This window comes from Rhamphochromis sp. 'chilingali' (genome assembly GCF_963969265.1).
Source record: "Rhamphochromis sp. 'chilingali' genome assembly, chromosome: 1".
NCBI lineage: Eukaryota > Metazoa > Chordata > Actinopteri > Cichliformes > Cichlidae > Rhamphochromis > Rhamphochromis sp. 'chilingali'.
This window is the reverse complement of record NC_137929.1, coordinates 9,106,783-9,131,638: the sequence shown is the minus strand read 5'-3', so window position 1 is coordinate 9,131,638 and position 24,856 is coordinate 9,106,783. Positions and strand designations below refer to the sequence as shown.

The following is a 24,856-nucleotide window of genomic DNA, read 5'->3' as shown; positions in this document are numbered from 1 at the left end:
GGCACTTCTTTCCATTAGTGCCCTGTGAAGCCTTTAATCTGTGCTTTCGTTCAGTAATTACAAACTACTACACACTGGCTGTCAGAGTGTTTCCACTCTGGCTGCAAGAGGACGAAGGCGTCTCTACTTGTCTCTCGGGGGCGGAGTTTGTTACCCAGAAAGGAGCCAGATTCTTTCAATGAGGCAGTTGAAGGGAGAAGGAAGGAAGTGCCAGCTGTTCAGGTAAGAACATGTTTAAGTGGTGATCTTTGTTGGAGGACCTTGTGTTGTTGTCTTGCACGTCTTCTTCATCTCTTTTTGTTCTTGTGTGTTTTTTAGCTTCATACATCTGTCTTCATGTGTGCATGCTATTGTGCTGACATTCACCTTAAATCTGAGGACTGCACTGAGCTTGAATACAGCAGGATACGTGCTCCATATAAAACTTATTAAAACTTGTAATTATTACTAACTGTGCATTTAAGGAGGATGATGAGCTTCAGACAACAAAACATGCTCGTGCTGTGTCCTGCATGATGTTCAGCTGTGCACAGATTCATCACTCTGAGCTCCTCTTTCTTCCTTCACTTATATGCAGTCTCTTGGACATTTTGCTGTACTCTACTCAATGGCAGTGACATGTTAGCAGCCTGTGATTTCAACAGCGTTACCTTTTTCCCCTCGTGGCTTTAAAAAGCGCTGGCTGCTGAAGGTCCCGTCATTATGTCGATGAGACAATGAGACGAAGGAATGGAGCAGTTACACATCAGCGTTGTGTGCTGGGCTTGGAAAAGAAATGAGGGAGGTCCTCATCTTATTTAAGGGAGGGATTATGAAATGCTGTTTGACCTTAAGAATATTTTATGACCTTATCGGAGACGCACCACATGTCAGCTTGTTGTGTGTCCCCCACCAGCATCCCACAGGATCACCACAGCCTGTGGTTCAGGAGTGGACAGCAGACAGAACATGTCTTGCTGATGTATTGTGTAAGGACTGTAACACAAGAGCCAAAACAGGAAGAGGATCAACCCAAAGTGCAGCAGGCAGCGTAACATTTGGACCTTTCCCAGGACTCCTGCCTCCACACTGATGCACATCAGGCACAGAGACATCCAGCTCTGTGAGAGTTCGACACACAGACATCAGCATCATGCAGTGCCATGTAGTCCTGGACAGTTATCTGACCTGCCATGCTTTGTTTGTCCGCTCCATCTCATCCACAACACTGATGCTGAGTGATGAGCTCTGGCTGTCCAAAGGTGTTGGATAAGGTCCGTGTCCAGACTCTGTCCAGGCTGGTTCTGTAGTTTCATTATAGAGACTCTGTGCATCCACACAGAGCAAACTGCTGTCATCACGCTCCATTAGCTACTGTACCCGAACACACAGTATCTGTCTGCAGGTACAGATGTGTGCTGCATATTTACAGCTGTGTACTTGACATGCAAACACATCTTGTAGCGGCTGTCGTCGTTTTGAAAAACATATAGAGCACAGCAGCATTTTTCCACTCCAGCACCTTTGACCTGAGCTGTGTCTGAGGAAGTCTGATCGCACGACTGCAGCCAACAAATACATCTTTTAAAAATAAACAAAAGTTCTGAACAACAGCTGTTATATACTCTGCAAAGCATTGTTCAAACTAAATGAAAACTGGGAGCTCAAAGCATGTCAGTCAGTTTGTGAAGCTCATCAATAGTTATTGTGTGCACCAGATTATAAATCGTTATGAGAGGAATTCATTACATCAGTGTGGTGAATAAAACCACAGAGAGAAGATCTCTGACCGACAGCCAGGAATGACAGAGGGGCGCACTGCATCTCTAATAACAATCAATTTAACTTTATTTACACAGCGCCAAGTCACAACACAGTCGCCTCAAGGTGCTTTATATTGTAAGGTAATAATACATACAGAGAAAACCCAACAATCATGTGACCCCCTGTGAGCAAGACCTTTGGCGACAGTGGGAAGGAAAAACTCCCTTTGAACAGGAAGAAACCTCCAGCAGGCTCAGGAGGATACTTGGGTTTCACTGAAGTTTCAGAATAAAGGACCATCATTTACTCAACTGCTCTGTGTTGTTATACATCTGATCAGCATCATTGGAAATCTATGCTGACTGTACATGGAGCATATTTACACAGGAGGACAGAAAGCACACACTGTAACTTCACACGCTTTTGCAAAACAAATGTTTCATTTTTACCTGGACCAGCGCACTTTGGGGAGCTTTTCCTCTTAAATGCGTAGTACTACATCGAGAGGTTGAGGATGAACAATCAGAAAAGCTTTCTTGAGACACACTAAAGCTCTGACCAGTGGAAATCCAGTTTTCCCACACAGCTCCCACACATGCGGGACAAGCTGCAGCATGTTCTCTGCACAGAGGGTGATTATAAGGTGCTTCGTGTGTGAGGTCTGGGACAGCTGTCCTACCTGAGGAACACGCTGAAAGAATGTGGAGGGTTGAGATCAGCTTTCAGATACTGAACAGCTCTGATCTGCATCCTCAGCCTGATCGACAGTCAGACAGGACTAAGCTGTTTTGATTACTGTGGAAAAGTAACGGCTCCAGAAATGAGACGGTCTGTGTAAGCTGAAGTGGGCAGCATGTGAAAACGTTTAAAGCATCCTGTAGGAATTTATTTAGCAGTTGGGTTAATGAAGCCTTTCCCACTGGAGCTGTCCTAAAGAAGTTTGGCAGGAGCAGGCGTATGTGTCCCAAACATGTCTGGAGCTGTCTCGTTGCTGTTCCCTCACTTATAATTACCAAAACCACAAACAGCTTTGTGTCGCTGGTTTCAGAAAGCGCCGGTGTGTTTACTCCAGCTTCATGCTCTTTGTTTCTGGTGCCACTGATGGAGCTACAAAGGAGTGACAGAGATAACATTCATACTGAAACATGTCCAAGGTGAAAGCTTCTATTACACCTGTTTCATTTGGAGCTGCTTGTTTGGTTTGACATGTTCATTTAGACCCAATAGTGTAAGTTTATATCAGCATCATGTTTCCAATCGTTTTCATTTGTAGAGCACATAATTACTCAGTGCAACACACTGGGTGGGTGGGGGGTCTTTCTCGCAGTCTTATTCAGGATGTGTGACCAGCAGCTTGGGGGAAATGATTATTTGAACCCTTTATAAATTAGAAAGAAATGAACAATCACTCATTTGCATCTTTAGTTTTAATGGAGAGAACATCACCCACAAATCCAAAAACACGTCATATAAAAGTTCCAATGATTTGCAGGCTGTGATTGGCTCCATTACAGATACTCCTGATGTCCACCCAGCAGCTGGAGAAAGCACATCTGTCCACAGAATGATGGTGTTTTCCCCCCCAGCCTCTCCACCACCATGGACCTGACCAAAGACTGGTCAAAGGATGTCAGGGTTGTAGATCTTGTTGGAAAGGTGACAACTGTTGGTGCAGTCATTCAGAAACAGAAGAAATGTAAATGAACCATTAATCACTCTGGTCTGGAGCTCCTGGGAACATCTGGCCTCATGGGGTGTGGATGATCATCAGAAAGATCCTCACTGAAAGAGCTTGATGCTCTGGAGGCGTCTGGGACCAGAGTCCCCAGGAACAGCACTGATAACACATAAAGGCAAACGTTTCCATCATCAGTGGCTGATGCCTGGTTTGGGAATCAAACTGTCTTGAAGCAACTCGCTGGAGACTCTGCAAATATTTTGGTGACTAGCTAGCCATTATATGCTCACAGCATCATGAGTGTCATCATATCCTGTTCACTTTATTTCCCATTACCATCCCACCTACACTCTGATGGTGCCACAGAGGTCAGGGGTCATACTGACACTCTTCATGTATGAAATGCTTTGAACTGAAATCTTTTCACTTCCTTTGCAGTTCCTGACTCATCCTCCCGCCTGGCACAAGCTCAAAGCCAGGAAGCTGAATCAGCATGCAGCCAGAGTAAAGTCCAGCAGGGATCCTTTCATTGGCTGAAGAGTTGAACTGAAGCGTTTTCCTGAAGGTGATCGTGCTCTTGTTTGCTGCAGGCCTGAAGGATCCTCGAGACGTTGGCTTGTGACTGACAGCAATGGGTTCAGCTGTTCGACTCCTGGCCTGGATGTGCCTTCCTCTGCTTTTGGTTGAAATAACCTGTGCATTGCATGGTTCCCTTGTAAAAGTCAACAAGGGGTTAAAAGTGAAACGAGGCCAATCGGCCTACCTTCATGTGGAGGACTTGCAGTTCCACATTCCCCATCAGAAGGATTCGTGCAAGTTGGAGGTGGTAGTGAATGAGCCCATAACTCAGCGAGTAGGAAAACTGGTGCCTCAGGTAATAAAAGCAAAGCTGTTATTGGACGTCATGTTTCACACTAAACTTCTTATTGACCACTGAACACCCAGTTGTAGTATTTCACGTCAAAAGTGGATTTGATCCATTAGTATTTCTTTTAATTGTATAAAACAGTAATTATGACATGATGAGTGACGGAGCAGCTACTTAAAGCACATCGTGCGCTGTCCGTGTTGTGTGCTGCTCAATAACATTCAATATTTAGTATTTACTGTTACTTACACCTGTGCAGGTTGTTGCTCTCATCTCTGTGTTGTTCTCTTTGTTCTTCTTTTAACAGGTGATCCAACAGGTTTTCTCAGTGTTCTCTTACTGTCCCCTCTGTTTCTCTTCCTCCCTTTCTCTGTGATTGTCCAATTTGTAATAATTTAAAATAAAGTAAATAAATGAACAATAATAATATAGCATTGCCATATTGTTCCTATTGAAAAAATAAATCTTTCCTGGTTGCCAAAGTATAGAAGAGAAAAAACTGAATGGACAGTGTTTTGATGTTATTCAGGTGTTGTTCAGACTACCAGAGGCTGATCTCTGTTGATCTCAGACAAGTTTCACCTCCAACCGCTCAGTGTGGTTTTCTTACACTGCAAATGTCCAGTTATAGGTCAGGTCTTAGAAAACCCACGTTTCTATTTATTTTCTGTTTAATTAGAGATATATACTCTTTTGCCTTTGTTGAATAGTGTAAAGTTAGACAGGACACTGTGGGGAAGTAGAGGGGGAAGACCCACAGCAGTGATCTGCAGCTCAGACATGTGACAGCTAAAGCAGCACCCAGGAAACATTTCTGAAAAGAGCCAAAAATGCTGCAAATAAACTTACTGTGAAAAACTTGAGCTGTATGATGAAACATGTTTGTTCAGTGACGATGGCTTTGACTCGTTGTGCTTGGTGGTTTTCACCTCACAGGTGTTTGATTGTGATTATCTGGCTGATGAAGTAAAGTACGTCCACAACGGCTGCCCATTGTTGACAGAAGACACTGTCAAGCTTCGCCTGTACAGGTAAACATCTGCTGAAGTCCTTCATGCAGGCTTTTAAAGAGACTGTATATTTCACACATGAAGAAAAACATTTTTGAATCATTTCCTTTTTACAAGACTCTTTACTGGGACACAGTTTGTTATTTATCTGTGAAGGTCTGTTTTTCTTTGACATCAGATTCACAGAGACAGAGACATACATGGAGGTATTTGCCATCCATGTAGAAATTATGGAACCTGAGTGCACCATCATTAGGTTGGGGCCAAAATCCCTGGAGGTTCCCGAGTTCTACAGCCTCTCGAATGCTGTGGATGGAAATGTGGTCTCCTTCCACTATGAAAGCAGGTCAAGCTTGGATTGTAGCATCCATCTGAATAGTCACGACACCCATCTGCCAACCCACGGTCAGCTGGTCACAGGGGAACCAGAGAAAGCCACAAGGAGAGGGGATGAGCCGGAGACTTTCATCCATTTGCGTCAGCAGCTGGGTAATCCATGACACTGGTTGAATATTAGATCCTAAAATCAAAATAAAATAACAAGGAAAAGTCATTTTTATGCTTCACTGAGAGCAGCTAGCAGTGCACGAGGCATTTCATGGACGCCCAGCCTTCATGTTCTTGTGAATACATCTAAAACATGAAGTGAACATTGACCTGGACTCCAGGATGACCTGATCAGATGTTGGTGTGACTGAAGCTCACAGAATGTCGAACACACTGAATTATGTAAATGCAAAGTCATCTTCACTGTGATGTCAAATCAGTTTTAGATATACCAATTTGGAGCACCGTCACGCAATAACAATATTTTCATTATATTTACCTTTGGCATGGCAGTTACTTGAGGTGTCACACTGAATATAACCAAAATCCAGATGGTGATGTTATGGTTTGGTCATGGTTACGTGCCGTGTCATCATGTAGACAACAAAGCCAGAGCAACGTGTCGATCTGAAGACTGCCTGAAGGGTCTGAAGCTGGTGAAGCTCACCAAAGTTTCCTGTGAGGACTTCCTGGTGATGGGGCTGAGGTATCAACATACAGACCCTCCATCTCCACATGTGGATTACATTGCAGTCAGACTGGATCTGAAGGACACCAGGAGTGGCAGCATATATCAGGTAATTATACACTTTATATGTACTTTAAGTTTCCATGAATTACACATTTGATACAAAATTCTTCTCCTGGTGTGTTTTAAGTCTGAACAGGCCTGGATCCCAGTGCAGATCACTGGTGCAATGCCCAACCAGCCTCCTACACCAGCCTACATGTCCACGTTTGTTCTGGAAGTCGATCAGTTCATCCTTACTCCGCTGTCCACTGCTACACTGGATGCTGACGACGAAGAAACTCCCAAACAGCTTTTAGTGTTTAACATCACGACACCTCCTCAGGACGGCTTTATCACACATCTGTCTGACCACACTCGCCCAGTCTCCTCCTTCACGTGGCTTGATCTCAATGACATGCTCATTGGATATCAGCCTGCTAACTTCTCTCATAACCAACGCAGGAATTATGAGGTCAGCACATCCAGCTTTACTGTTCTTTTTTCATGCATTATGTCTTTGTGTCCTGGTGTGTAAAGCTTCTGTTTAATTACAGGTGGAGTTTGAAGTTCATGACTTTTATTTTGAGAAGAGCCCACCACTTACTGTTCACATGTCTGTAAGGACTGCAGACACAAACGCTCCCAGGGTGTCCTGGAACATGGGTACGTCATCACTGTCACATGACCTGAGCATTCTGGTTGGTTAGAACTAAAAATATAGACTGACAGGTTATTGTTTTGGTGTTCAAGAAAACAAAGTGATGTTTGTAATTTGCTGTAAACATATAGAAAGACATTTCATCTTTCCATCTTTGGTGCTGCTGGTGTCCTCCAGAATGACCAGTTACGTGAATTTTAACCATTAACACTTTGGTTTGTAGGTCTCAGCCTGTTAGAGGGTCAGTCTCGTCCAATAACGTGGGAACAGCTTCAGATTGTGGACAACGACAACCTGGATGCCGTTCGTATCATAACTGTGGACGGCCTGCAGCATGGACGGCTAACAGTCAGAGGTGCTAACACAATTTATTTATATGGCGCCAAATCACAACAACAGTCACCTCAAGGAGCTTTACACTGTAAGATAAAGACCCTACAATAATAGAGAGAAAACAGAGAAAACTCAACCATGAACAAACGTTTTGATACCAGTGGGAGGGAAAAACAGGAAGAACCAGGCTCGGGGAGGGGCGGGGCCATCTGCTGCGACGGGTTGGGGCTGAGGTGAGGAAGACGGGACAAAGACACGCTGTGGAAGAGAGCCAGAGATTAATAATAACTAACAATTAAATACAGAGATTTGTATAAACACACAGATTGTGAAAAACAGCTGCAGTGCAGTACCTGTAATACCTACAGCATGTTCTAATCGCTCTAATAGGATATTATGGTCGACAGTATCGAACGCTGCACTGAGGTCTAGCAGGACAAGCACAGAGATGAGTCCACTGTCAGAGGCCATAAGAAGGTCATTTGTAACCTTCACTAAAGCTGTTTCTGTGCTGAGCTCTGAAACCTGACTGAAACTCTTCAAATAAACCATTCCTCTGCAGACGATCAGAAACAGACTTATTTCCATGACAGAAAGTGTTGCAATGCTAACAAACGAATGGTGTCATTGTGTAGTCACAGCTGAATCTAAATGAGAGACCTGTTCACATTTCCTATGAGCCTTTGAGCTCCTCCATCACTTAAGCCGGAGAAAGTTGGTGTTCAAAAATTGTTTGATGTCATCTTTTTGTCCATTTTGTTGAAAAAATGAAATTATATTGTTGCATTTCTTGCTTAGTCTGTCTGGAGCTGTCTGTGGGAACAGTGTTATCACCCAGCCAGTGGTTTGACCCCCACAGTGGGATCTGTCCCGTGCACAGTTTCACACGTCACCATTTGGTCATATTTGCACTGACGTCTTGGTTCGGATGCTGCCTGTATCTGTATCTGTTTGACTGTAATTGTTTGATATGATTCCAGGTGGAAAGGGCTTCATGTTTACTGTCAATGACATAAAAGGGGGAGTGGTCTGCTATCACCATGACGACAGTGACTCCACCAAAGACTTCATAATCTTTCGCATCACTGACGGTCATCATCAGACCCGGCACAAGTTCCCCATCAAGATCCTCCCCAAGGATGACACGCCTCCTTTTCTTATCACCAACATGCTGCTGGAGGTCCCTGAGGGCCACACAGCTCTGCTGAGAGGCTCCATCCTTCAGGCCTCTGACATGGACTCCAGTGATGACTACATCCTCTTTAACATTACCCGCCCCCCTCAGTCAGGAGAGGTTATGAAAATTCCTGGACCAGGGAAAACAGGTCAGAAAATTAATCATGTGTTTATACTTGTATCGTACCGAGCGTCTCTTTGTGTTCTAACCACGTCGTATCGTACGTACTGGTTTTAATCCAGGTTACCCTGTCAGCCACTTTTTGCAGAAGGACCTGTCTCAGTCAAAGGTTTACTATCGTCATCTTGGACATGAGGTGTCCGATGATTGGTTTGAGGTGGTACTGTCTGATTTCCATGACCCACCCAACCTATCAGAGGCTCAGGTGTGTAGCACTGTCTCACCGTAAAGATACTGTAATTTAGTTTGGATGAGGATGTACTATTGAGCGAAGCACCAGGCTGCTCTGACACAGCTCAGTCACATTTATCTGTATTCCCCAAATACTAAATACTCCTCATTCTTAAGCTAACCTTTAAATGTAGCAGCAGAGAGCTTCACATCTATGGATACGTTTTTAAACGGCTCTTGGCTAAACAGGTGAACACAGTGAAATCTCGTTTCCTTGTAAAGTTCATGAAAAAAGAAGCTGAAACTCTTCCCTTTGTCTTTGATTTCACATGATGTCCAGGAACACAGCCCAGAGTGCCCCACACAACGTGCACTGGCAGCACATGGGGCGCATACATAACCTATCTCGTCAGATTCTTTGTTGTTTATTTGCTTGTTTGTTTGGAGGTGGTGATGGTGCACGTGGAGCCGGTTCCCAACAAACCTCCTAAAGAGGTTCCAGGTTCCAGTCGGAGTCTTGTGCTCAAAGAAACGGACGTAGTCCACATCACACGGCAGCAGCTCCACTTTGTAGACCAGCAGTCAGCTGACAGAGAGCTCACGTTTACTGTGACTACTCCACCTTTTTACTCTCGTCCCCACAGGTGAGTCGCCTCAGCTTCACAAACCTGCTGTGGGGAAATGTTCGGTCTGAATTTTTGCTGTCTTTGTGTTGTCGTCTTACTGAGCAGCAATCCGGACGCGGGGAGGCTGTTTCTGGTCGACAGCATACCCAAATTTACCAAAGACGCCAACGCGCCAATGCTGAGGGTCTTCACTCAGGTAAACCTTTATTTCTTAGTCAGGTAGATGTTGTAAGCACATATGTGGTCTGGCTCAAAACTCTGGTTCCTTCCTGTTTTCAGCATGCAGTAAACTTCATGAAAGTAGCCTACATGCCTCCTATCATGGACATCGGCCCGCACCCCCAGCAAATCCAGTTTGTTCTCTCTGTAACCAACCATCGAGGTAAAACAGTCACTGGGATCTGCTTTAACATCACTGTAGAGCCGGTGGACAACCAGCCGCCACAGGTGGAAAAGAAAATGATCACATTCGTATCTTTTATCACATGCAGCAATGTGAATGCATAAAATAAACGTGATTACATTCTCCTTCAGGTTGTTTCCAAGCCTCTGACCGTAGATGAGGGAGGGGAGTGCAGGCTTGGCCCTGAACACTTGCTGCTGTCGGATGAAGACTCTTCAGAAGAAGCTCTGCGGGTGGAGCTGCAGAGGGAACCCCAGCATGGGACTCTGCATCTCAGTGGCCTCCTGATGAAACCAGGGCAAAGCTTCACTCTGCAAGATCTGCAAAGCCACAACGTTCGGTCAGACGATCTTAGTTCTGTTTGCCGCTGACGATTTAAAATGCTTTGCATGTCTCTTGCATGTATAGGAACGATTGGGATTACGTCTTCCTACACTGCGTTCTGGATCTTACACATATAATCTTCTTATACAGCCAATCACCTCTGTCTGCAGTTTTTCATTTGCACTGCCAGCTTTTGCAGAAACTGTTTATTCCTTTCTCAGGATCATGCAGTCATGTGCTTGTCTTAATGGAGCATCCCAGTATCTGGAGTTTCCAATTTTATCTTGCTACCATAGAAGCATATAAAGTAACCTGGTGTAGCTGCTGCTGGATAGTGACAACAGGAGCCTCTGTGAGCACAAGGTGTCCTTTTAAGGTGCTGGTGCTCAGGACTCTGCATGATTAATGAAATGTTCCATCATTTCCTCAACAAACACAATCAATACAAACCAGGCTTATTGTATAATAGCAGTATTTGTACTTGCTGTTGACTCATTGGTTCATTTTTAGGATCTTAAATTGTCTTCGCTTCTGTTTTTACTGTTGTTCTTCCTCAGTCACCGTCCTCTTCACCCTCTCTGTAGGTGATTACTTTAAACATCTGATTCCATGTTAAGATGACACATCCATGTCATATCTGTGTTCATCTGTCATGTAGGTACAGTCATGACAGCTCAGAAACTACACAGGACAACATTGAATTCACTGCAACAGACGGGACCAGCTCAGTCATTTTTGTCTTGCAAGTGATGGTAATTAAAGAAATGCCCAACATCCAACAGAAAACAGAGAATTTGCACTTGCTTCACCCTCTTTGTCCATTTCCAGGTGAAGCCCATCAATGATGAGGTCCCAGTAGTCGGTGCAGGTTTGAAAGCAGGTCTCAGCTGTGCAGAGGGGCAGGAAGTAGTCCTCACCGCAGAGTACATCTATGCCACTGATAGAGACAGCGACAACAGCAGCCTGTCCTTCCTAATTGTGCAGCAGCCGCATCACGGTGTGGTGCTGAGAGAAGGTGCAGCGGTGGATCGCTTCATCCAGGCAGACATCACTGCAGGGATCGTCACATATAAACACACAGGTGCAAACAGAGAAAGAGTCGTATACCTATTATAGATATATGCAAGTCATTAGTGTGATGGCTGATGCTGTTGGATGGATGGTAACAGTAACATCAGGAATTTCATGTGACTGATGGTCTTAGAAGCATATTTTAAGACCAGTTTCTCTCATTGAACGCTTGGTAACATCAACGTTTTCTGTGATTGGATATGACCTGGTCTCATTCTGCTCCTTTTAGAAACCACAGTCATGGGTAACAAACATGTAACCTCAGGATGTGCCTGTCAGCCATCGGTACTCACAGTCTGGAAATTTCAGTAGCACACATGTCACCTCGTGTCATCCGGTTCACCTGCCTCTCAAACACTGTCATAATGATGTAAGGCCCCGACAAAAGCCGGGACGCTGAATAAGACACAAGTAAAATATTGCAATGATATGTAAATCAGACAAACACACATTTATTTCAAATATATGAAACACATTGAAAATATGAGAAATGTATTTAATTCAATGAAAGAAATGAATCTTTCCTTGTAGCAGCAGTTGATGCACGTCTGGAGACCCGGTGCTGAACTCTTGTTGTTCTCATGTCGAGGACAGTCCAGAGCTCTTCTTTGTCATGTTTGTTTCAGCATTGATCAGAGCTGGTTTTGGTCTCGTCTTTGGGTCACAAATTTCTTCAGATTTTCAAAATCTTTTGACGACATCCTCCTGAGACCCAGACTGTTAGTTTATGTTCCCTGTCTGTGTCTTTTGACCTATGTGAGCTACCTGCTAAAACAATGATGTTTCACGTGGCCTCCAAAGAGGCAGAAATCACAAAAAAGTTCACCTGAAAGAGACTTTTTCCTTTCTCAGAAGGATATTATGCAGATGATGGTGGTGAGGAGGACCCGACGTGCAGACACTCAGAGGCGGAAAGTAAACTTAGATTTATTGTTAGTATTAAATCCGGTTCTTTGTATTCTTTACGGCAAAGACAGACACGGCTCAAAGTGGCAAAACTGAGAACACAAACAAACTAAGCAGACAGAACACACAGTGTGGACATCACAACACAGGGCTTAAATACACAGCAAATCAGGGCTAAGGAGACAGGGGAAGCAAAACCTGATACAATAACCTGAGACACAGAAAGTAAAACAGGAAACATAACGGAGACGCGGACTTGACAAGGGGATACAGCAGAAAGCAGAAACCAAAAGGCCAGAAAAGATCAGTAATATCAAAATCAACATGAATAATGTAAAAACTCTGGGTGGCATCCCCAGGTCTGCTCACATCAGGGGCTATTACAATAAACAGGAAGCATGCAGACTGAGACGTGGACACAGAACAGGAAACCAGAAACTATCACTAACAAAGAATAATCCAAAGAGTCTCAGTGGAAGCAGAAAATACTGCGTCACTGTCACGGTCCTGGGTCTCCTGACCCAGCGTTTTTAGTTCTTTGTGATTTTCGTATTATTGTACTTGTGTGTGATTTATTCTATGGCTTCTAGTTTTGATCCCTTGCCCTTCATGTCTCTCTGTGTCCCCTCTGTTCTGTGTAATTGTGTCTTTGCATGTTTGAGTTTCTTGTTTTCTGTCACTCTGCATTGTGCATTATGTTCTCATGGTTGGTTTTTTGTTACTCTCTCTAGTCTAGTCTCTTGTGTTCCCAGCTGAGTATTTCCCTGTGTATTTTGGTTCTTAGACCTCTGCCTTATGGTTTATGTCTCTGTATTTCTTAGTTGCTGTCTCCACTGTGTCAAGTTCGCGTCTCTGTGTGATACTTCCTGTTTTACTTTGATGGTCCGTGTCTCATGTGAATGCGTCCTGCTTTGCTTGTCTCGTCAGTCCTGATTTCTCCCATCTGTGCCCTCCTTCTGTGTCTCATTCCCCTCGTCTCCCTTTGTGGTTGTTTCATGTTTCCCCAGCCCGTTATGTCTGCGTTCTCCCCGTGCTCTCTCTCCTCCTGTCTGAACCTCTGTGCACTTCCTGTTTACTTTGTGACTCTCACGCCTGTACATGTCATGTTCAGTTCACCCCGCCCTGTCTCGTTATGATTATCAGTGTCACCTGTGTTCCCCGTGTGTTCCCACTTTCCTCGTTAACCCTCTGTGTATTTCTGTCTGCGTCTCCCTCTGTTCGGCTTGACGTCGTCCCTCATGCTGTGTGTGGATCTCCCTGTGTCTCCCTGTGAGTTCTTAGTTTATGGTTTCCCAGTTTAGTCTAGTTTGTATGTTTGTTCTGCCAGCAAATAAAGCTGTGTTTTGAGTTCACCTCCCCGAGTCTGTGAGTCCTGCATTTTGGGTCCAACTCCTGCCTGCCGCACAGCGATTCATGACAGTCACCCTCGACTGATTCCCGTCTGTGGTCTCCCACCAAGCTGTCAAATTATCAGTTCACATGATATAAATGTTACTGAGGTGTGACAGAGACGCAGCTGCTTCTCTAAAGGTTCTTATCACGTTTGTGGTTTTAGAAGTAGAGATCGGACTCGCTCCTCGCCATGACACCGTCACCTTTGTCATTTCTGACGGAGAGACGGAGACGCTGGCTTTATGCTGCAGTGGAGGGAGTCCTGGCAGGACCAGCAGCACCGCTCACCTGAGGCAGACGCTACCCGTGTACGACCTGCAGATCACCGTGTTTCCTGTTGACAGCCAACCACCTACGCTAGAAACACGTGAGCGTCTCACCTTTAGTCACTCGGGGAAAAAGCAAAATGTACTTTGTTGATATCGACGCCCTGTTTGCTTGTTTGTAGCAGACATCTTTAAAGTGAATGAAGGTGGGACGGCCCCCATTACTGCGGCTCACCTGAAAGCCTCCGACGTGGACACAGTGCTGGACGAGCTGGTCATCAGCCTGACCTCCCCACCTCAGTTTGGCTACATTGAAAATGTCCTCCCCAGTCCTGGATTTGAGAAAAGCAACACAGGAGTGAGCACAGGTGAGCATCTCGCTGTACGTGACCACAGAGTCAATATTTGATGTTTATTTCAACCTCTTTCTCTCAGCTTCTTTTTCATACAAGGACATCACTGAGGGTCATGTCAACTATGTGCAGTCCAGACATCAGAGGGTGGAGCCAACAGCTGACCACCTGATGCTCTGTGTATCAGACGGCAAACACAGCTCCGCCCACGTCTCTTTCTACATCATTATAAACCCCACAAATGATGAAGTGCCAGAGCTGGTGGCTCACAACATCACGGTAAGTTTTTATCAACTCTTATTGATCATAGTACTCATGACTGTTCGTTGAACATGGTCATTACGTCCGTTTATGTAAAGGTACACGAAGGACAAATGAAGCGGCTAGACTCGTCTGTCTTGCATGCGACGGATCTGGACATCCCCAAGAACGTGTTGCTCTTTAGCGTGGCCACACCCCCTCGACACGGCAGCATCATCGCCCACAGCAGTGGAGACCGAGAGAAACGAGAGGCCCAGCGTCAGCTTCCTGTGGTTGCCTTTACTATGGAGGATCTTATAAATGGTATTGTTTACATGTTAAAGCTTCAGTTATGACTGAAATAGTTTACAAATGTTTTAAATTACTACAGATGATCCAAACAAGCCATATCTAACCAGCTGCACATCAACATGTTGTCTTCTGTTGTGCATTCAAACAAACAATAACAGTTTTATTAGTTTGCCTTGATGCAGCGATGAGTGGAGAGTAAATAGGAATATTAATATAGGCCAAGTTACAAAAAGATCCAAGACTTGAAAATCTGGAACCTTTAAATCAGAACAAAAGTTAAAACTACATGAAAGATATTTAAATAAACTCATGTTACCGAATACAAACCCCACTAATGTGCACATTTGATCAAAAATGAATAATTTAAATAAATGAACTGAGTCAAAACAATGTGCTCGTCACTGTCCAACAGCTGTGGGTGTGGTGTACGTGCACGATGACTCTGAGAGTGTGGAGGATAGTTTCACCATCCAGCTGACTGACGGACGGCACCACGTCCTGAAACAGGTGACAGTTAAAGTGCTGCAGGTGAACGACGAGAAGCCCCAGCTTACCAGGTTGGACCAACATTTCCCCGTTTAAAGTCAGTGCAGCATCGATTGTGCAAAATAAAGTGAACGTTGTACCGATCTTGTGTCCTTCAGGAACGCCGGCCTAGACGTGGATCCAGGTGAAAGCAGACTGATATCCAGCGCGTCACTGTTCGCACAGGACCGTGATACCCCTCCTTCAGAGCTCATGTACATGTTTGAAAGTGTTCCAACCCAAGGACTGCTTCAGCTTAAAGTTAGTGCAGTATCATTTTATTATATATAAAATATATCAGTTTGTTTGGTGGAAGAAGAGATTAAATGTTACATTTATACACAATAAGTCTGAAGCAACGTAAACATCGAGAGCCTCTGATGTGCAGCACGTTTTAATTTAACAGAGCTGCTTTTGTCTCTGAGACACAAACGATGGTGATGTTAAAAGTCTGCAGCACTTATTATACTGCTGTAAATCACAAGGATAAGGGCACCTGGGATGTTGTTCTCCTTGCCAACTCTGTTTTTGCACTTTTATTCTTTTCCTTTAAGTCCATGTTGTTTCTTTACATCTGCATCTTAAGACTCAAGGGTGACCGACCATTACTCCCTTACCAAGGAATTTGCTGTGTTCCTAACTATGTCTCATCTGATCTCAGGAGAATCAGGGCTGGGTCACACTGGCTGCTGGGAAGAACTGCACCCAAGAAATGGTCGACATGAACCTTCTACGTTATGTAAACACAGGCCGTCGGGCTGCTCAAAGTCAGGATTTCTTTGTCTTCCATTTGCTGGATGGAGAGAATCAGTCACCCTCACAGCACTTCCAGATCTCCATCAAAGACCTAGACAAAGGTATCGCAGCTTCATTTAACTTGTGTAGGTTCTTGATCAATGACGAACGTTCATCCTGCTCAGTGTCGGTAAGCAGAAGTCATACCAACTATAATATTTTAAAACACTGATGTGGGAGATAAGAGTCAGCAAGTCTACTGACAACTGGAAAGATCTGAGAGACACAGACTGAATCCTTTTGAACAAATAACAAAAATGTTCTAAAATAGCAGGAATCTTGGAATATTCTAGTCAACTACACACACACACACACACACACACACACACACACACACACACACACACACACACACACACACACACACACACACACACTTTATGTGCTGGACACACCCTACACCTGGGGTCTTGCCTGGTGTGATGGACCCCAGCCTCTATGGATCTTGTACTCAGAGCTTGTTCTTGTGCTGCTGTGATTAGTGCCTCTGTGCTTGCTTCAGTCCAGCTTTGTCCAGCCACTGGGATCCAAACACAGGACAGAGGGGGCAAAGAGAAACACGAGGGCCAAGGAAGCCAAACCCAGGAACCATAGAAATAAATCACAAATGAATTGAAAACGCTGGGTCGAAATGACCCAGACCTGTGACAGTCTATATGTCAGCATCTCCTCCTTTGGCCAGCTTATTATGCCAGCAGGGTATGTGGTCACGGGCAGGGCGTAGGTGTTGATAGCCTGTGCAGAACAGCAGTGGGGACAGAGCTTCTCCCTGGTACAACACTTGATGGTTTCACATTCCCACTGAGTTCCTGATGAAGCCTCTGAGGGTCCTGTTGATCTTGTAGAGCTTTGGGATCCCAGGATCCAGGTGTGAGTCATAGACTTTATTTCAGTCAAATCAGCAGTGCACAGGCTGGTCAGGCTGCTCAGTCTACCAGTAACAGGGGTTTCACTCCTCAGGTATTCTTGCCCCTTTCTGTGCCCCACTCATGTGCCTGTTCATCTTAGCCGCTATGATGCCTGACAGGAGCTTCCACCTGGTGCTGAGGCAGGTTATCGGCCAATAGGATGTCTGCCACGGTGATGGTTACGGGACCCTGCATAGGAAGGTTGCTGTGGTCTGCTATTAGATCCATTAGCCACTGAGCATTGCTGTTGTGTCTTCTCCTGTTTGCTCTTCCGGTATTGCTCTGTCTCCAGGCTTGGTGTTCTCATCTTCCTCCCCTGCCACTGAGGTTATACCATGGATGGATGTTTCCTTGGAGTGTAGCTGGTTTATTCTCCTGGCTTCTATCTCTCTGGTATACCTCTTCAAATGGCAGACTTCAATGTCTCGATGCTGGCAGCTTGCTGTGCTTCTTAGGCACCCCTTTCTTCATCACACCTTTTAGTAGTTGGCTAACGTCCCTCCGTGCTACCTTCACCTTAGCTGATGGCCTGTAGTCTCCATGGAGGACACTGCTCCTTGTTGCTGTTCATCTTGCAGCCAAGCATCACCGTGGTCTCTGCTGCTGGTGTAGATCAGCTGGTTGGTTTCAGTGATGGTCACAGCAGGGATTGTAAGTGATGCTGCATTCATATCGTCTAGTAAACCTGCTGAGAGTACTTGATGCAGTCTTGGTGACCGGCAACGATACCTAATACACCCATAGCATACAGCCACCTAATCTCAGTCCAACAAAACAATATTTTAGTCATTGATGTAATAAATGCAAATCTGAAGAGAGGAAGTGTCTGCAGTGAAGTCACACCGTGTACTTTGTCTTTTTAGGAAACATCGTCATCTTTGTGAAACCAGCGAACGTCAGCCGTGGAGATCGCATCGTTCTCACCACCCATGTGCTGCAGGCCACAGATGGCACAGACCAGCCAGAGGAGCTTCTGTACGTCATCACCAGCCCACCTGCTCATGGACACATAGAGTACATGAAACATCCTGGCATCATCATTTCTACCTTCAGCCAGATGGACATAGCAGCCAACCTGGTGGCTTATGTTCACGATAACAGAGCCAGCACGCCCAAAGAAACTTTCCAGTGAGTCTGAAACGCTGTCTGAGATCAAGGAAAGCTCTTTCAAACGATGCTTCGTATTTAACTTTGACCTGCAGCTTTTCTTAATGAGACAGACCTTTCAAGATCCCATTTCAGTGGGATTCACTCAGTTATTGGTTGTTAGACTAATAACCCAAACTGGTGGAGAATCAAACAGCACATGGGTCACCTCCACCCCCACCCTTAAACCTGGTTCTGTTGGAGGTTTCTTCCTGCTAAAAGGGAGTTTTTCCTTCTCACTGTTGCCAAAGCACTTGCTCATAGGGGCTCATATGATTGTTGGTGTTTCCACTGCTTTCACTATATTATTGTAGGGTCTTGGCGTTACAATATAAAGCTCCCCGAGGGAACTGTTATTGTGATTAGGCACCATATAAATAATCTTACATTGATTTGAGCTGAATCGAATTAAACTGTCTGGTGAAAGCTAACCTCAAAAGTAAATTAGGGACTGATGTACTGTAGTCATCACTTTGATCACATTACACCTAACACCCAGTCCTTTGCATTTCTTTTGACAGGTTTCTTGTGAGCAATGGTAAAACTAGCGTAAATGGCAGCTTTGAGATCGGGGTGGAAACGGTGGATCGTATCTTACCATCTCTGTCCTCCAACAAAGTCCTCACGGTGCCCCAGGGATCGTCCATTATCCTGGGTCCAGACTACCTGTCTCTGTCAGACCCCGACACTCCTCCCAGCACCCTGACATTTGTCCTTTCACAGCCTCCACAGTATGGCAGACTAGTTTTAGCTGGTGAACCACTGAGCACAGGCTCTAATTTCACCCAGAGAGACATAGAGGAGCTGGAGGTGGCATATCAACATGACGGGGGGCCGTCACAGATAGACCGATTCTCCTTCACTGGCTCAGACAGCACTAATCGAGGGTTCCTGCTGGATGGGCAGTTACACAGAGAGCCTGTTTTCTTCATATTTCAGGTAGGTTATAAGGGCTGGCTTTACCTGTGACAGATACTGTGGTTGTGCCATAATTGTGTTGGAAACATGTGCACTAGTTAAGGCAAACAAACACTGGTTAGCTGTTTTATCCACACAGTGCTAAACCACTTTTGTGGTCATTATTGAAAGCTGTGCACAGAAGGAGAGGGACATGGAAACTGCACAGTAGAAATGTACTAACGCTGTGCCATCTCTAGTACAACATCAAGCTGTGTGTAATTTCAGATCAGGCCTTTGGATAAGTCGCCTCCTGAGGTTGTGAAAGTGCTTCCCCTTTGGAAAGCAGAGCCTTTAGCTGATGGCCGATACGGCATCTTCCTGTCATCCCAAGAACTGAAGGCTCGAGACAGCAACAGCAGAGAAGAAGAGCTCATATTCTGCATAGTTCGTCCACCACACTTTGGTTTCCTAGAAAACATTACCACAGGTAAGGACGATGTTTACACTTTAACTTTGAACCAGAAACCTGTAGCCTCATCCTTCTTACTTTGTGCAGGGGGTTTTGTGCCACAGCGCTTCTTGCAGATGGAGCTAAAGAAGAGATCTATTGTGTACATCATCAGTCTGGACACGGAGTCTGTCTCAGACAGCCTGGAGTTCACAGTGTCCGACCTGCTGGGGAACACAGGGCCTCGTCACCTGTAAGAACAATACTTTAAATAAACAGTGCAGAGTTTGTCCTGTATTAACTTCGTTCTTTGCAGACTCGAATTCAGGTGGTCCAGGGTGGAGCTGCTGCAGACCGAGACGTCAGCCTGTGAGGAGCAGGGAACGATCTCACTGGACATCGTTCGTCGGGGGAATTTGGCCGTATCGTCATATATTTCTGTCAAGGTTTGCACGTCATTTGGTTACTGAAACTGAGGCGTAGTTATGATTTCTCTTATTCTAACAATGGTTAACTAAGACATGTTATACGTATAGTTTCCACTATGAGGTGACTGTTGTTGTGAACTGGCTCTACACAAATATGACTGAGGTGAAAAGAGATTTGTGATAACTCAGCTACAGGACATTTAGCTTGTATGCAGATTGATGAACATGTGGTTCTGCGACTTGTGTCTTTATTTAGGTAAATGAGGTCACTGCAACAGCTGGAAAGGACTTCCTCACAAACCCATCTGCACTCGTCCAGTTTGATCCAGGTATGTGTTTGATAATAGAGACAGAAGGTCTGTCTGTCTGCAGGGTCAGGCCAAAAGTCCCCGTTTATGGAGCAGAGTTTGAGTCCAGGCAATGAAAGAAGGTCATTAAAGTTCAGTGAGGATCTGTGTCAGTGTCTTTCACACTGGAAGTTTGATGATAAGTGGCTGGAGGCAGCAGGTTCTCTCTGTGCATGTGTGGGCTACCTCCGGATATACCGTCTTTCACCCACAGTCTAAAGACGAGCTTGGATCCAGTCACGTGAAAAGAACCAGTTAAACAAACATGAAAAACAAGAAATATAAATACTGAAAACTGAAAACACAGAAGTGGAAGATGAGTCCAAAGAAAAGGACAAACCTCAGGTCCCTACAGACACACCCTGATGATGACGTTCTTCTAATTGTGTTGTGACTGAATTTCTTATTATTACAGCAACAGCTTAGTGCGACGTGTTAACGGTCCTCCTCAGAGTTTTGAATGAAAGCCTCGTAGAGAAGCGGTTCCCAGTAGTTTCATGTTCCTTTGGCTGCCTGTTTGTTCCCCTTATTAGTTCCACTTGTGCTACAATCAGCTGATTTCAGTTTATGTGCTGGAGGAAGAAAACAGTGACGCAGTTTGTGGATTGTGTTAAAGCATAATGCAGATGTTTCCTCTTTCCTGGATGCACTTTAACATCGTGCGTTCATCCTTTTGAGCAATAAAACAAATAAAATGTCTGTAACAATGTTTCTAAATCCTTCACACAAAACAGTTTAGGAAGCTTAGGAAGTGCAGCTTCTACACTCAGTCCCTGGTTACGTTTTCTACTGTGAATGAATGGTTAAATGTCTCTGTGTAAACACTGTGATGGACTGCTGACCTGTGCGCGCACACACACACACAAACACTGTGTGTAGGAGTGTCAAAGCGAAGGTGGCAAACTGAGATTATCCAAGATCACCTCGAGGAGGCTGACGAGACTTTTGAAGTGCTGCTGGTCTCTCCTGAAAGCACCGTCATTGGCAGCACCAACAAAGCTACGCTCACCATCAGAGACTCAGCAGGAGGTAAAAATGATTATTTTGCCACACATGATGGCATTTGAGGATAGACTTATCTTACCCCCGAACTAAAACCACAGGGCAGTGCAGGCTAGACCAGAATCAGGAGGCTCCTGTTCTTGGAGGACAGGAGATTCAGGCCAACACGTACCCTCAGCATGGATCCATACACCTCGAGAAACTTCCTCTTGGGACAGACTCGATCATCTGGACCCGTGGAGACAGCATCTCCAGGCCAGGAGTCCCCAAAAAGAAACTCAGAGTCAGAGGCAATGCAAAGTCAGTAAGTACATCCTGTAAGCTCTGCTGTTTGAATGTATTATATATGAAATCGCTGCAGTTGAATCTTTCTGCAGTGGCGCGTGGGTAAACTGCTGCTCTGGGTTTTTCTTTCAGATTGCACCGTCATCAGTTTTTCACAATGGAACAGACACCGTTTACACAGTAGGTAGCACTCCCCACTCCTACCAATGAGACTTCTGAAAGTTTTCACTTCTATTGCTTCTTCAATTTCAGTATCACGGCATCATCCAAATGCAAGTAGAAGACGACACCTCACCGTCCAGGAAGGGCAGAAAGGCAAACATCCAGGTGGTTAGCAGGGGGGCACAACAGCATCGGTCCCACCCTCACAGAAACATCTTAAAACCTCAGAAAGCTGGCGTGGCGAAGGGACATGTGAGTACCAGCGGGTTTTCTTCCCCCTCGAACTCCATCAGCTCGGCTTTTAGGAACGCTGAATCGTTTTGTTTTGCTTGTATATCTGTTTAAAAGAAAAGGAAAGAATCTGCTCATGCTGCTGCAAATTCACACTTCAATCTCCACCAAGCACTTCAGCTGGAGAACAGCTGCTCACACTCACATGTTGTTACGGCCGCTGGACCTGAAAGCACACACAGAAGTGTAACACAGAGCGAGTCGTTTATTAGGCTGAATACACGAACGCAAAACAAGGCAAAGCAACTTTGAAAACATCCTGAAACTGGACGTAACATGAAGCGAGATGGACAGACGATGTGAAATACACAGGAGGGTAATGAGGGAAGTGGAAACGCTGGGGAAACACAGCTGACACAAACCTGACGCCACACAGGAAGCAAAACTAAACACACTGAACAGGGAAACACAAGACTTTCAAAATAAAAAAGGAAACCTGGAGAGACGACACCACGAGCTTGACAAACATGAAACACGCAGACAGTCTGTCATGAAACACATGACAGACTGGAGAGAAACATGAGAAGAGACAAGGGAGACACAAGCACAAACAGGAAAAGAAAACAAGGAAACATAGAAGAAACAAAATAGATTAAAACTCAACGAACCCCAAACTAAAAATAACACAACAAGGTAACATTATTCCAATGATAAGAAATCAAAAATCCAAAATAAACTCAAAATGCTGGGTCACAGACGCAGACATATATGCTCTATAAAGTCCAGGCAAGCTGCAGCACTGAGTCATGTAGAGCACAGTAGAGTTTACGTTCTTGTCGTTCAGGTGTGTGCACCTTTGGGGTAGCATGATGTGCTAGCAACACGGTGGTAGCTCTGTTGCTAGTGCACATACTGGACCTTCTGTTGCTCCACACACTGTGAAGTACGTTGCATATTATTGTGGAGCAGCACTATAATCTGTGTGAATGTTTGTGGGTCACAGACTACAGCTGGTAACCCCGTGCACAAACCCTGTGTGCCAGGACTTAGAGGCCTCCTTCATTTTCACCAAGCTACCAACGAGCTCTTTCACTGCAACGGTGTCTCCTGGAAAGCCTGGGCACCAACTGATCAGGTACTACAGCTTCACAACACCAACACAAGCCAAGCACATTAACCTGTGACAACACGTGGAAACTGAAAAGCTGCAGATCTAAAATCATCTTTCCTGTTGAATAGATGGTGAGTGCTCAGATGTGTCCTCAGGGCTCCACCTTTCATGGTGGTTATTGCTACACCCTCAGTACTGAACGCAAGCTGACATGGAGTGAAGCAAACAGGGCCTGCAGGGAAAGGTACAGTTGTGTGTTCCCACAAACACTTTGTGCATTACAAACACGATGAGCATGAGGCGCTTCTTTTTCTTCCTAACGGCAGGTTTAGAGGAACACTGGCCAGTGTTGCGTCTCAAGCTGACATGGACTGGCTGTGGGACTTTGGTGGAAGGAAGCCTTTCTGGATCGGTAGGTGTCGTGTTTTTACATGTGTGAGTAAATGTAACGGTGTCAATGGTGCCGGCTCCTCATTCGCTTGTAATGCATTCTAAATAAAAAAATCACTCACTGTGTAAAAATGGACTTTCAGTTTAGTTTAATATGTAAAGTTTAAAGTGCACTGGACACAAAGTAACTACAACCTCCACCTCATCTGACTGGAACATTCGTTAAGTTTAACGAAACATTTTTGCATCCAGTGCAAAGAATTCTAATGTGTTTAAAAAATATAATCATAGTATGTAAATAAGTTAGTAAAGTGAATTCAATACCAACAGCGTTGCTAGAACATTATTTTCTAACATCTGGTCCCCAAAGTGAAAGTATTGATTCGTTTTATTGAGGCAGAAGGTTTTGATTTTGCTCCCTGCCTGTTCTCTCCATCCTTACATGGATTCAATCCCGGTACTCCTGCTTTAGTCGTCCAGAGACGGGGTGCTGGTTTAGTTCAGTGGGCTGAGCGATCCACCGTGTGCAGCTGCTCACCCACCGAGCTAAACCCGACGCTGCACATCTGTATGTTGTGTTTGCAGGGAGCCGTATAGCCCAGGGCCAAAGCCCCACACGTTTCTGTCCGTGCATTTTTTATGCAGAATGTAACGAGCTCATCTTCTCTGTTGCGCCAGGTCTGAACGACAGGGAGGGCCGAGGACGCTGGGAGTGGGCCGGAGGCGAGCCGGTCGGCTACACCAACTGGAGAAAAATGCCTCTTCAGCCAAAAAAGAAAGAAAGCAGAAAGTGTGTTCTGGTTTGGAGGAGGGCAAAGTGGCAAATCAGGGAGTGTAAGACGAGCAGAGGTCATCGCTTTGTCTGCTCGGTTAAAATCTGAGTTCAGCACCGTCCAGTCCAGCGCGGTCCGGCAGCAGTGAGCTGCCACTGTGCGTGACAGAAATTCACAACCTGTTTACAATTAACACGTGAAAAGAGAGCTTGGTGTCCAAACACAGTTCATGTTGGACTCATATTTACAGTGCAAGTGTTGCAAGTGTTACAGTGAAGATGTCCTTGGGGCCTTAATCAGCTCCTCAGCCTCTGTTTGAACCACAGTTATTAAACATTCATGCGTTTCGTTCATAAGTATGTAAACGTGGGAAGATGAAGCTGAATCCGTTCATTTATTTTCCTTATTAAAAGACTGAATCATGTAAATGTGCTGATATTGTATTTGTGTGCAATTATAAGTGACAGCCAGCTGCTGCTGCATTATCGACTTTATTAAACACATATTAACAGAGTTAATGTTATTGCACCAATAAAAACAGGCTTTGTTTGTCACGAGCTGCTGCTGCTGTCGTTTTTCTCTTTTCAACATTATCTCTGCTGCTCCGACCCGAGCCAGCGCTGCTGTTATTGTGATT

General features: G+C 45.0%; 1 protein-coding gene across 2 annotated transcripts; it reads left to right on the top strand.

Annotated features, from left to right (window-relative positions):
• Positions 1–101: 101 nt before the first annotated feature.
• frem1a (Fras1 related extracellular matrix 1a) lies at positions 102–24,753 on the top strand. 2 transcript variants are annotated; one of them, XM_080892685.1, is made up of 37 exons: positions 102–222; positions 3,860–4,295; positions 5,226–5,320; positions 5,478–5,788; positions 6,227–6,423; positions 6,505–6,828; positions 6,911–7,019; positions 7,238–7,369; positions 8,328–8,672; positions 8,767–8,909; positions 9,323–9,519; positions 9,607–9,697; positions 9,781–9,948; positions 10,036–10,244; positions 10,887–10,980; positions 11,057–11,309; positions 13,761–13,964; positions 14,049–14,231; positions 14,299–14,495; positions 14,576–14,780; positions 15,181–15,325; positions 15,413–15,554; positions 15,955–16,150; positions 17,860–18,124; positions 18,664–19,081; positions 19,328–19,529; positions 19,599–19,743; positions 19,807–19,936; positions 20,175–20,247; positions 21,145–21,294; positions 21,369–21,571; positions 21,685–21,732; positions 21,805–21,966; positions 22,949–23,080; positions 23,185–23,300; positions 23,383–23,468; positions 24,125–24,753. In XM_080892685.1, exons 2-37 carry the CDS (start codon positions 4,053–4,055, stop codon positions 24,325–24,327), a joined length of 6,516 nt encoding a protein of 2,171 aa, XP_080748811.1. In that variant the 5' UTR covers positions 102–222; positions 3,860–4,052; the 3' UTR covers positions 24,328–24,753. The 2 variants fall into 2 exon arrangements, with proteins under 2 accessions (XP_080748811.1, XP_080748810.1); XM_080892684.1 differs by having other exon boundaries at positions 14,046–14,231.
• The last annotated feature ends 103 nt before the right edge of the window (positions 24,754–24,856 follow it).

Excerpts from the sequence above, each read along its gene's own strand:
- frem1a (XM_080892684.1), top strand. The coding sequence starts at position 4,053 with ATGGGTTCAGCTGTTCGACTCCTGGCCTGGATGTGCCTTCCTCTGCTT. Across the intron at positions 6,829-6,910 it reads ACCAACGCAGGAATTATGAG|GTGGAGTTTGAAGTTCATGA; the intron begins GTCAGCACATCC and ends GTTTAATTACAG. Across the intron at positions 23,301-23,382 it reads AACAGGGCCTGCAGGGAAAG|GTTTAGAGGAACACTGGCCA; the intron begins GTACAGTTGTGT and ends TCCTAACGGCAG.